This window comes from Ixodes scapularis, unplaced genomic scaffold (genome assembly GCF_016920785.2).
Source record: "Ixodes scapularis isolate PalLabHiFi unplaced genomic scaffold, ASM1692078v2 PGA_scaffold4__175_contigs__length_147842914, whole genome shotgun sequence".
In the NCBI taxonomy this organism is placed as follows: Eukaryota; Metazoa; Arthropoda; class Arachnida; order Ixodida; family Ixodidae; genus Ixodes; species Ixodes scapularis.
In genome coordinates, this window is record NW_024609879.1 from 144,502,384 (window position 1) to 144,516,177 (window position 13,794).

The following is a 13,794-nucleotide window of genomic DNA, read 5'->3' on the forward strand; positions in this document are numbered from 1 at the left end:
CCAAAGTGCTTCCCGCCCAAGCAATCGTGGTCTGACGGCGTCTGGTTTTCCCTTTTCACGGCACATATCCACATTCTCGGACGAACCGAGCACGTGAAAACTGACCTTCAAACCTTTCTTGACTCTGTTGGTACAGCCCCAGTCGTGGCGTTTTGACGAGAAGGCAGGTTTTTGTCTGGTTCCTTTCAGAACAACACAGGAATACACGTCTAATGTAAAGACTTCCGTCCACTGCCCCAGTCCGGAAGAGCGCCCGACGCGAAAACACCGCGCCGTGACGTAACAGAGTTGAGTTCGTATATACTCCGTTTCAATATAACTTGGAAAAGGGAAAACGTTATATACTTCAACGGTCGGTTCAGGCATACACCTTTGCGCTAACTCAGCGCAGTACACACAGCGCTGTGCGCTTCCATTTTTCTAGTGAAAATTTTCAAATGTCGCTGTTAACTTTTGAATTAGATAGCGGCGAGGTCTGAAAATTTGCAAGCCTTTCGGAACCACTGGTGCCACATTTCGGTGTGAGACTTGTGGGCGTTCGGCGAAGCGTAGTTTGTTTTTGCGACGAAACAAAAAACACACTCTACATTTGTTTTCTTATATGATCTTTCACGTACAGCGTTTCTGAAGAGAGCCACCAGTGATAATAGAAAAAACAAATCCTTTATACATTTATACAATTTAAGTTATTCCAGACACGGGTAGCGTGACAAGCGGCGATCTAAAAGAATGTGATGTCGTTGAGTTTCGTGATCTGTTCGGCCACGGCTTTGCGGATCGTCTTCTCGACGGCGTTCTTGATCTGCTCCTCGAGCAGGTTGGTGAGCTCGGCCGATAGCTTGTTGAACACTCTGCTCAGGAGCTTCAAGCCGTGCATGGCGACGGACACTCCCCTCAGTTGCTGCACCTTGAACTCGGTGAGCTCCAACTGGCGCCCGGGAGTCCTTCGGTGAAAAGAAAAAACGAAGACCGAGACGAAAGTTACATCACCACACTTCGTTTCATCATTTGTCAGAGCGCAATCACAGCTTCATGCTTCCTACTTTATAGCGCTTGAGAGAAAAAAGAAAAAAGAAAAAAAAATGGGAATACGATAGGCGTGCGAGTTCTGAGGAAAGGCGTGGGCCCAGAAATCAGCTTGGGAAACACAGGCCGTGGAGGGTTCCGAGTATCCCGTTAACACAATCATTATCGCTATCACTATATTTATCAGAATTATCCACTCATCTCTATTGTAGTAGGCTCGATAGCGGATCGGAAGCTCGTCGGTGGTACCACCGGCGGCCATTGCTTCACACCTTGCAATACACGCAAGTCTTTGAAAGAAACACACACAAGTAGAAGTATTGAAACTTGTACGCGGTTCGCGGAGGCCAGCATTTTTTGATAAGCTGCGCTTATTATATCGAGTGCTTGGAGATCGAATAGGTAAAAATGTGCCGGAGCATCACCGATTGTGCCGGCGTTGCTCGCTTCACTTGCTAAATAAATGACACGTTCAACAAATGAACGACACGCTCCGAGTTTTAGTTCGCCACAGAAACTCTAACTGCCGTTAAAAGCAAAGGCTTGAACCAGAAGTACTCTGTACTAGCGCTTGAAACGATGCGAATGTCCCCAGTAAAGGCCTTCTAACTTATCGTCTGCTATGGCCTGATGCCTTCAAGATCGCGAACGACTTTACATTGACTCTCGGCAGCCCGTGTCTCATTGAACCGCATCAAAGGTTACACCTAACAAACTCGCCATGTTCGACCCTCTACCGCAAAATATTTATTTAAAAGTTTTGAGACTCTAACGCGCTTGATATTTGCGCCCATAATATTAAGTGTCAGTCCTGGAAAACACGATAAAAGTTTCATCGTTGAGAACAATTCTACTAAGGTAGGAAATTGCAATTTTTCGCGTTCCTCGCATTGAGTCCCATGCATTAGCTGGTATGAGAACCATAAATAGAAGAAGAGTTTGGCCAACAGGCGTGGTCTGCTTAACAGTTCGTTACCTACGTCACTGGCACGTCACGGGAACGCCGTGGCCACGCCCCAGTTCGCCATCCTCGAGCCCAACCGGCGCCGGGGCGCTATAGACGCTTTGCAGCAGCTGTGCATGGGCGCCGCCATAACTGACGTTCAGTTTTTGTTTCCTCTTATTCCATTTTCTTCAATTCGTCATTACCATAGCAAGCCACGTTATTGGCATCTTAAATTTTATTGTGTCCTTCTTCCCAGCATTGGCCTTTCTGGAGGCTCGTCAACACCCGTCTTAGTGGCTCAGTATCTCTGTAAGACAAGAGAAGGTCAGCAATGGCGGCTGTAATCTGGCGCGTGTGTAAAGCGTCTATACTTGGGTTCTTGGCTCTCGGTTCGCTCCAACGCATAACTATTTTATTTTGTTTTCAAGCAGTATTTATGTTGTCTCGTGTGTATTCAGTAACCACGGTAAGTTAGTTCCCTACTACCTTGTCAATTATTCCTCCGTAAGCGCAGCGACACCAGCCCGTTCGTACGCATGTTTTCTGTTTTCTGTCGTTCTCAATCACGTGGGTTCCGTATCTGATATGCGGGACGAAAATATAATAAAACATTTCAACCTGGAAAACCCGAGAAAATATAGGTGGGGCAAAACAGGAATGTGTGACAATCACACATTTTTCGTAAACACCTTCCAGCGGCGTGGACAGATCAAAACGATGTTTTACCGCATACCAGAAGTGACGACATTCAAGATGACTGTGCCCTTGTGGAAAAGGTGTATACTCTCACAATGCCTTCTCAATTTCTGGCTTTCCGATGCTTTAACGCGGTTGCGTCTGCTTCATATGATCACCGCCAGGGGCGCCGCCTCCTCATACAATGAAGAGGATGATTGTTTGCCGCGCACTGCTACATAATTCCAATACTTCGGAACGCATACTTCATAGCGGGTGAGCAGCAAGATAATAGGGAGTTTTCGTAGATCGTTTTCGCCGTCCCGCAAGGCCCTCCGCAACCCGCTACGATAGCGGGAACTCCACAGTCAAGGCTATCGGTGCGCAGGCGCAGTAGCAACTTCTTCGTTGCGGAACGCTTAGCGGAGGGGGCAGCGCGGTATGCGAGAACTCCCTATTGTTGTAGAACACAAACGCTCGCACCGCAAAGTGTGTGGTGCTAGACGAAGGCTCACACCGCAAAGGGTTTCGTGAAAAACGAAGGCACGCAAAAAGCAAAAAAGGAGAAGACGAAACCGTGTGTGTGAAAGACTGGACGCCATTTACTGGCTTTAGCTGTAAACAGCCAAGCTGGCTTTAGCTGTATTTATGTATTTCTATGGCTGACCATAGAAGGCCATAGCGGGTGATAGCCTGCCATAGAATTTTCCGTAGACGATTATAGACCATTTCTGTATGGGCAACTGGCGATTTGGCAGGCATTATCAGTATACAGGAGGCTACTTCTCGGTGCGTCGCGAAAACTTCGAGATTTTCAGTTTTAGCTCATTTTTTTCCGTTTTCCGAGCGGGGCGCAACGACACGTGTTATTTTGTAGCTGACGAACTTTCGGTAGAATTTTCAGGTTAGCTTGCAAAGACTGGATGTCACTGCTTGGAGAATGCCATCGTCACACAGAATACTCTGAAATTAACCTGTGTTTCAAAAGTGTACGTTAGAATGTAAAAGAGGCTAAAGCCATTTGTGTGAAATTTTCGTTTCGGGGAACTTTATTTAATATTTAATGTAATGTGTTATTATACCTATGAGGGGAGCGCAATACAGATTTTGGTAATTAATTTTTTTTCCCGGTAGATAACACCCATTTAGCGGTCGGTAGCTACGTCGACCTTTTCGTTCCTCTAGAGACGAATGCACTCGTTCAAGAGGCGTGGCAGCCTTTCGATTTCGCTTTCGAATGACTATAGGCTGAAGAAAAATGATTGGACCTATTTAGACAATCTGCCCCTCGGCACTGATTCAAGTGAAGCATCATGTTCCGTGTCGCAGTGCAGACCGTGCTTTATAGTCTAGTCACACTTTCAGTCTTATCCTTCGCTGATGTCCCCCGTTGATCGCTGCGACTATATAGCTCTTCCAAATGCTTTGCCGGAAAGTATACAGTCCAAATTTCTTAGCGTTGTATGAAGGGTGCCAGAAATGAGCTTCCCTCACACCCAACTATCGAGTTGTGGAAACTGTCGACCTACTGAGCAAGGCCGAGGAGTATCCGAAGCTCTCGGACGCTGGCGTCCACCGTAACCGCCTGGCCGAAGCCCATGACGCGGACGAGTCCCACGAAGCTGGACTTGAGGGGACCAGCGCCTAGGTCCGTCTTGATGTCGATGCCGCATTCCCCGACCTCGAAGCGGCAGTTGCCCGTTCTGGTCAGGCTGGGCAAGCCCTCCAGGATGCCGCGGTAGAGGCCAACTTGCGCCGAGATCTTCTCAATGACCTTGGACTCGAACGTGTGGACGATGTTCGGCAAGGACACCCTGTCGATGGCCCCGGACTTGGCGACAGACGAGAGGACCTTGTCGAAGAGCGTGTTGGTGAAAGTGTTGAAGAGCTTCTCCTGAACCCCGGAAGTGGTAACTTTAGAAAAAAGAAAAAAAAAAGAGGTAAGATCGATGAAGGAAACGGGTCAAAATCTCAGCCGAGAAAGTCTCATTACTAAAGCCACGCCACAGAGCTAAAAGGACACAAGACAGTCTACAGAGACTGAGGCGTGTCTGTCTCTAACTTGTATGACAGTACTGTCTGCAGGCATAGATGTTGCAAGCACGTAGGAAGAAAACATTCTCTGAACAGTCTTGAGGCGTGTCGCAGCTCAGTTAAGTCATCGTCAGCGGAGAACTCCGTGTCTCTCGTATCGTGTATGAAGAGTGCGAGCCCGCGGCTTTAAGCCAGCATGGAGGGAACACGTGAAAACGAGGCTCCCCGCACCTTCTGAGTCTCAAACACCGAGTCCAGAAAAAAAAAAACGATTAATTCCGGGTGAAGTGCAACTGTGTACATGATCTTTATACATAAATTAAGAAAAAAAAAAGAAAACACAAAGAAAAATTTGTAGAAACTACAGGGGTGATTATCGATGACTGCGATAGCATTTATTGTTTCACACACGAACCTAGGTGTTCGGTCTCGACGACCAGGAACTGGAGCACATTTATTTTTTCGCTAAATTTAGCGGGGAAACTGAATTGGTGCCTAGGTCACGTGAGGTCAATTTTTCCGTCAAATTTAGCGGGGAAACTGAATTGGTGCAATGGTCATGTGACGTAAATTTTTCCGCTAAATTTAGCGGGGAAACTGAATTGGTTTGTAAGTCCCGTGGCGTCAATGTTTCCAATAAATTAAGCGGGGAAGTAGAATTGGTGCGTACGTCACGTGACGATAACTTTTACGCAAAATTTAGCGGAAACATTTACCGCCAAATTTAGCGAGGGAAGCATTCGAGGCCAGGTACCCGATAGACAGAAATCTGTGATGAGTAGCTTAATAATGTTATCGCATTATTATCGCATTAAAAAAGGGGTTGAAATGAAAGCGATGTCATAGTAATGCAGAGATCTGTAAAGAAAAAGGCGCAGGAAACCCCAACCAATGACTTCAAGTGCCACAGCAATCACCTACTCTTTTTTGTTCTCTTCGAAATACCAACCCCTATTGAGCGCTCCATTACTTTGATATACCATATAAGTGAACTATCTCTCATAAATGTTGAAATGAAGATTACTGTAAGTACCCAACGTCTACCAGGTACGGAGCGCGACGCAGTCAGTACGACCAAGAAATCGTCGATCTATTTCCTGTCAGTTTGTTGCAACTGAGGGGTTCTTATAAAACGTAGCACCGTTGGTTAATAAAGCCCGTCCCGGGAAACCAGTAATATTATGAATTCGGTAATTATCAGCACCCATAACCAGTGTTGTAGGCGTTGCTAAAAAAAGTGACGAAATACGTTACGCTTTACTGTCCAAACTTAACTCACAATAGAGAGTTCTAGGAAACCATTCTTGCACATCCGATACAGAACGATATGCCGTACGTCAAATTTGACATACTTTAGCGAATCGTGAAAGTGGCGCGACCGTGCAAACGATGATGATGATCGTGCTTAATGGTGGCGCCATCTTCTAGTAAACATGTGAAACATTCTGCAACGTGTAAATCAGTGGCGGCGGTGGCGGACACCGTGGTGGCGGTTCGTGTTTCCGGCGTACGACTGATGTAAACAAGACCGCCGACGTAACATTTGCCGGTCGGAATTTCAAGAACCGCGAAGCTAGATAGAGTAAAAAGTGTCTGAACGACCGTAAAGGTATGTGGTGTGTCTCCGTCATCTTCAAATTGAACGATCGTTCACGTTGTGTGCCGTCGAACCAAATCATTTTGTCTGCTCGTGGTCGCCACGGCAGCTAGTTTGCCCGCAGATCGCAAAAATTTACTAGCATGCGCAGTTTACAGCATTCACGATCGCTTACCATTGTGAGCAGTCCACGAAATGATTTGGTTCAACCTTTCAAATGAAGCAGACTTAAACAGGACGGCAAATCGCCTCCCGCTGTCCTAAGCCTAACGCTCGGCTGGGTCCAACGTTACTATAACACTCAGTTGGGAAACTCCCATAGAGACAGCTTTGAAAAAGTGGCCCCAATCTGTCTCCGAGCACCGAGCTAATGACGAACACAACGCCACCATTTCTCCCGCAGCGGCCTCTCGAAGAACTGCACGTGACTTCTATTTCGGCTAACAGATACAGCGGTAGAGGTTACAGGGGTGCCACCCCCGTCTCCCAGGCGGACGCGCCGCGTTGAACTACTGACGTTAAAATGAACCTAGGTCAGGACGTGCTACCTGAAAGGCCCGCTGAGGCATGGTTGTATGAAAACAATATTAATTGTTCCGCAAAACCTTGCGAACTAAAGATGATAAAAACATCACGCGCCCATCATTTGGTACTAAACTCCAATAAATTTCATACAAAAAGAGTGTTTTCCGTTTGTTTTTACGCAAAAACAGGCTTTCAAAAAGCTCAAGGGGACCACAGTACAGAGAAACGATAAAGAGTGGCGCTGTTGTCGCATTTAGCTCGGTGGCGGTGGACGCCAGCGGCCCAGGTTTCGACGGCGAGTTTCCCAACCGAGTGTTTTAGTAACGTTGGCTGGGTCGGCGAAGGCGGTCGCCGAACCGACCGCCATCTTTTTTTTTTACCCGAGTCGTGAACGGTGCTGGCTGCGTTGCGGTGACGACTCCAGCGGCCGGAATGGGAGAAACGAACGAGAAGAGCCTCCCAACTCCCCGAACGACTCGCGCGCGCATGCGCAGTGGCGTCGGGGATGCGTTCGAAGGCGAACCGTTCGTGTGGAAACGACCTGCTAAAACTCCCTAATGATGGGAACGGGTTACTCTTACCGTTACCGATATAAAGTAAAGCACGCTACTTTTGCGTCACATTTTTACTAATGAATTAGCGCGTTTTACTGTTTTGACATCGCAGGTATGCATAAGCGCCTTATTTTGAGAAACATGATGTTCTAGCAGAAACTGAGCACTCTTATAATCCGCGTTCCATATCTGCTAGCTCTGCGCCTGCTACACGAGTGGTAACTTTGGTGCACCCCCGAGTTTCCCACTAGCGTCAAGTCCTTCTAAAAATAGTTGATGTAGGGGTTTTCCATGACGCTCAGGAAGTTACTCATTGGAACCATATGATTAAATTTACTAATTAAAAAGTTAGTTAACTAGTTTTAATTAGTTAACCAACTTACTTCAAAGATTAGCCACCCCTCTAATGTCCCACTGGCCCTATTACTCATCTGCATAAAACTGTGTTAGTACATCTTTTACGGATGTTTTGTAATAAATCTGTTTGAATTAAAATGGAGCACCCGGTATATTGGTCCTTCGAAGCCACCTGGCAAAAGATTTTTGATCATACGTCACAGGTGATGGTTTACGCTATTTTTCTTCATACGTGCTACTGAAATTGAAATGTTACAAGAGTAAGTTCTTAAAGACCGACGACCAGAGTCGAGATTCTGCAAGGCACAAGATCCTCCTCACCGTGGGGGAGGAGAAAACAGGCAACGGTGGACAGGATAGAGCGTGGGAGAGGAGAAAGCAGGGGGAAAGTAGAAAGCGCGAACTGGTCGTCGGTCTTTAAGCGTCTAAGCTGCTTTACTATACGAGCTTGTACGCGGGTCCTGGGTTACCAGGAATTTGACCAAGTGCTCTTAACTTCCACTGTGGTTGAACGTAAGATAAAATTAACGCCAGGCATTGACTGACTACCACTGCCTGAAGAACAGCCATTAGTTTTTTTCAGCCTATAACACTACCCCACTGATCTTTCTTCCAAATATATTACCTAGTGCTTGCAGTAAAACAATGTCTTTTTGAACTTTTTGAGAAGGTATTCTTACCATTCTTGCAGGAATTAATGTTTTGAGCAATGGCAGCGCTGCAAAGAGCGTAGAAAACTGGGAGAACCTTCCACATGGTCGTTGTTTGAAATTCTTCGATGTGTGCGAGGGTTCTTGTACCTGCAAGGGCGCGTTCAGCATCAGGTCGGAACGAAGGGTCTTTGATGAGTTTGTCCTTTAACACAATGTGAAATACTACATAGCTTCATAACTTTAGACTCGGGTAACTTGCCAAGATACCTTTTCTATACAGAGAGCTTGCGATTTCCCAATAAATGTACTTTACTTATTCTCCAGAACGGATGAAACCTCAAACAATTGAAACTCCAGTTGTTCTGGTCCCAGTGAATAAATCGATAACCGCGTCTCTCAGCAGTGCGTGTGTTTAAACAACGTTATGGAAGGCGGTCGACAAGACAGTGGCACCGCAGTGCAGCTCCTAGCAGAGCCATATTACATGCACATCGTTTGCCCTACGGACAGCAGGTACAGTCTCAGTCGTAATTTCTAATCAATGTCAGCTTACCCCAGTGTCCCGCTGAACAAGACTGTTGGGGCCACAGTCGACGCTAACTTTATTTATACTAGAGAGGGGGCAACCCCGCTGAACACAACCGCGATAAGATTACTCCAACACTCGGTTCACAAGCGAGATAAAAGTAATCTGAGGAGGTAAGGAGCGAGAAATACTTGAGATATAGACTTTATCAATTACCCACAACGATGGATGTCGGATCATGGAATGTTACCGGACCATTGTCGAGCACAAGAGGTGTTTTCAGGTCAGAACATGCAAAATGCAGTAATGATCAAAATTACTTTCAATATGTAATGAAATTACGTAACATATTACTTTTCTAAAAACAGCGAAAATATAATTAAAATACATTACAAATTACAGTTGACCAAGAGTAATGACATATTATAATACCCTTACTTTCCGAAAGTTATGAAATTACTTTGGCATCCCTTTTTATTACCTCGAGGCTGTATTTTGCACTTATTTTATTTGCAATATATGTACCAGAACTCCGATCTTCCTATTTACACCGTAACATAGCTCATACGCCTCGACTTGAACCGTACTGAAAAGCCGCTGTGCTGTCGCCCACGACGGAAGTGTTAAAACATGACGTATAGCTTCTTCTTTAGATGTGACTGAGACACAGACGACTCCCCGGTTTCGCTGATCATTCAACGCTGAAGTTTCACAGTTAAAGTGAATGGTGATATGATTATTTTTATTATTATTATTATCATGAAGTTATATTCTGTTTCAGGAACTCAAGCCGGGCAATGGGAGCTTGTTTTCGTAAAGAGTTGTCATGTGAAACTTTTTTCTTTTGACTCTGCCGTCCAGTAATCCTATTCTCCCAAGAGCACTATACTTCGTTTCAGCTTCGGTCCGAGCGCGGTCGATGTATTGATCCGAAGGGCCGATCAAAGAGCGCAAAAAGCGCAGCGTCATGGCGTGCTCTCTGCGCTTGATAGGACTAGCCGGCGGAGGGGCGCGCACAGAGAGATGGCGAACACCGGCTCATCCTATCAACTGCAGAGAACACGCCATGACGTTGTGCCTCTTTCGCTGTTTGATTGGCCCTTCGGCTCATAACATCGGCCGCGCTCGGACCGAAGCTGAAACGAAGTACTGCTGACGCATTCCAGCGCGTTCCTCTCGCTCGCCTTCGGAAATTGAAGCTGGAGGAACTGCCAGACGAGATACGTCCGCCGACGTATCTCGATTGGATTCTGCCCACACTGTTAGAAAAACTCCTGTCAAAATATGGGACACATACATGCTAACCTTGTTGCCACAGCATTTACTGTATTACCGGACTACAGAACATGTTCCATACTTCTTTAGTATGGGACATGTTGTTGCTGTGTGGGCAGCCACAACAAGTTCCATACATCATCATTACGGAACAAGCACTGTATGCTACAGGAAATGTACCATCATGGCACACAGCAGTACATGTTCTGTTGCAAGCCATGCCAGGACACATACCATTTTTACGAGGTACATCACATGTTCCAATGCGTCCAAAACAGCAAATGTCACATTTCTTGTACGTACGGAAAACGTTCAGTCTCATTTGTGATGGTACTCGCCCCATTTTACATTACTACCGCTATGGTGCCTGGAACGCGTCTCCGACTGGTGTGTTTACCGCGGCCAAAAAAGTGGTCCCTCGATTTCCGACTGATGACGTCATACAAGTGTCATGCTGTCGCCGGTCGCGACCCTGGTGGCGTCTCAGCAGCTGTGGTGGATATGGCAGATGCCTGTTCTGCTGCAGGTCGCTCTCCACTGTGACAGTTCACGGAAGCTAGAGCAGCCGGAAGTTGGGACGTCTGGGACGCCGTGACGACAGCGACACTCGCGTTCGCTCGTGCTTTTCGCAAGCATTACTACGGCCAACCGCCAGCATCGCGACAGGCAACAGCATGACACTCCGGCTTTTTTGACGTCATTTGTTGCCACATTGGGACCACTTTTGATGTATGGGCGGGATAGGACGCTAAACACACCAGTCGGAGACGCGATCCAGGCACCATACTACCGCTAATCACGAGTACATCCGGGCTTTGTATATCACATGCCAAGCTTCTCCTTTAAAAGGTTAATAGGTGACATGCAAAACAGGGATGTCCTGACGGTTTGAAGGCGCAACTTGATGCAAGTCTTTGCAACATATAATTACCTGCAATGCGCAAATGTTCCCCAAACTTGTATGGAAACTTTGAACTGTTGTATCTAATGCGAGCACTATCCTGAAAACAGAACTATGAATCTGTGACATATATATATACTCAACAGCCAGGAATGCTATGAGAAGGTTTTCGCATGCTACTTCAATTTTAGGGAGCATTGTACATTCAGGGACGGGGATAAAGACAGGTAAACATTTGTAAACATCCTCATGAAACTAAGTTCACGCTTGATGCTGTTGGTTCCAAACCATAGCAACGAACCCATTGTGAAGAAGAGCGAACAGTGTGCTGCTTCAAAAGTATTAACATTTATTTTTCCTTTAAATGACTAGAAAACACATCGTGCCACAAATATTTTGGGGCAGCTGAGCCAATGTAAAAACAATATTATGCTGGCCTATGAAACAAAAATTTGTTTCATAGGCCATCTTGGCCTATGAAAACAAATAGAACTATTAGCAATAGAAAATGAAGATTAATTTAGACAAGCGCCGAATTTTCTTCCCACTTCTTCCTGAACTTCGAGAGCTCTTGAAGGGCTCCTTGCACCTTGGGATGCACAAGAGCAACTTTTCTTGATGTCTGTCGGGACCCCTCCTCTGGGTTCATTCCCACCAGTTGCCTGAAAGAAAGAGGACTTAAATAATGGGTTGGAATATTTGGAGGAAGATGTATAACAGAAGCTAAGGAGTTCCTGGCTCCTTTTTCAACTTCAGTGTCGGTGCCGGTTAGTAATCCAATCCGGACGAGTTCTAAATCGTATCTGTAGTATACTTTGAAGCCGAGACAAACGTCCTTAATTTGGATAGTCCGTAGGCATACTACGAGCTTAAAGTATGACCCTTCCATCAAGACGGATTGAGACTGTACACAAAAAAACGTTTCAGCCCACTGGCGTCAGTTCTCATTAATAACTGGACACATGTCAGCCCACAACGATAAGACATTTCTACAACCCGAGACGGAGACGACAAAGAAAGACAAACGCATGTCTCAATTGAGACGTGTATGTTTGTCCTTCTTTGTCGCCTCTGTCTTGGGTTGTAGGATGTCTCCATATTAACCAGCTCGCCTGCCTATAAAATTGTAGAAGATACTTCAGTTAAAAAAAGAATTCACAGTACCCGTCAACGCAATGTTGCAAAAAAGTCTGCCTGAAGTGCTTAAGCAGAATATTGTGGTTATTATTAGAATGCTGAAATTTCATGTCTTTGTTTATAATACTAATTCTAACTGATAAGCATAGCCCGGTCAAAAGTATATTTATGTGCGCCTGCAGAACAAAGGCTCCTGCATTTGCAGCCTAGTGATATTAAGACTGGTTAAAATAGAAGGCTATAACCACATTGCTCAGTGTTCTAAAAACATTGAGCGGCGATTTAGAGGTAAATGCGAAAGAAATGCGTTAGCATTTCCCTCTCTCCTTCCTGCCGGAACACAAGGACACAAGAACACACACGTTTTTCCACTGTGACACTCCTAATGCTAAAGCATTAAAATGCGTTAGCATTAGGAGCAACTGTTTGGAGAAGATAACCCTGGCGTTCTGTCCGGGGCGGTGAACACAAGAGGTGCACTGGAGGCCATAAATGTGCTCCTTGCTGCCGAACGCCTGCTGAAGGCAAGCCTCAACAACGCTTCTGCCACGTGCATTCTATACATAAAAGAGTAACACGCAGGACACGCGTTAATGTCCTGTGATTGGATGCCCCGAATCCCGGCTATAGCAACAGAGCGTCGCTCTGGGAGTAAAAATCACTGCAGAGCCCTGAAACAATTCCTCCCGCCCTTCATTGTCTACCGTATAATACCAAGCAAGCACTCCCTCCAAATTTAGAGATTATCCAATCAAAATAGGGAGGGGGCCCTTACTTTGTTCGGGAACAGCATTCAAGATGGCGACCATAAAATATTCAATTTTCACAAAATGGGAGGGGGCGCTTACACGAGGGGGGGAGGGGGGGGGGCATACTCTTTATTTTACGGTAACCAGCCTCGCACATTTACGAGCATGCTTGTGAATGTGCGAGGCTGGATGCATAATGTGCAAGTCTGGTCTCACATTCACGAGCACGATCGTGAATTGCGAGGCTGTTAAGGTGATGATGGGCCGAAATAATTGTTTGAGGGCTCTTCTTTGTTTTTTTTTTATTGGCAGAACAAAGCTCTGCCACTATGACCAGGTTTTGGGTCGTCCAATCAATGAACGTTGACGCGCGTATAGCAACTTACGGTAGAGCTGCACGACGTCGTGCGTGCAGCATTACTCTACATAAAAAGAGTGTCCTTCTCAGGCCATAAGCGGGAGTTCACTTTGAGAATGCGCAGCGTTCAGAGAGCTGCAGCGTGGCGTCCAGTGAATACCACTATTTACAATAGAGGTTTCAACTCGACAGGGGTAGCTTCGAAGTGTGTACATTCATTAGAAGCTCAAGTTATTTCGGGCATATCAGTCCCGATAAAATGGCATCCATTTAGTGCGCAGATCACCCGGAGCCACGGAGCATCCGCAACACGCACACGAGTATTAACAAGACGATGACTGATTACTGGCTTAGCGCGGATAAGTTCACTCGGAGACTAAAAATATTGGACGATAATCCGTTACTATCCCTAAGAAGCAAAAGTCTGCTTTATTTCTCTGCATCAAGCAGATAGATACCACCTTTATTTGACCGCATGTTT

At 46.0% G+C, this 13,794-nt stretch overlaps 1 protein-coding gene across 1 annotated transcript; it reads right to left on the reverse strand.

Annotated features, from left to right (window-relative positions):
• Window positions 1-577: 577 nt before the first annotated feature.
• LOC115311295 lies at window positions 578-8,977 on the reverse strand. The gene is made up of 4 exons (XM_029969915.4): window positions 8,921-8,977; window positions 8,395-8,514; window positions 4,177-4,561; window positions 578-944 (listed from the first exon to the last, which is right to left on the reverse strand). The coding sequence occupies exons 2-4, from the start codon at window positions 8,468-8,470 to the stop codon at window positions 722-724; spliced, it is 684 nt and encodes a 227-aa protein (XP_029825775.3). The 5' UTR covers window positions 8,471-8,514; window positions 8,921-8,977; the 3' UTR covers window positions 578-721.
• Window positions 8,978-13,794: the final 4,817 nt, after the last annotated feature.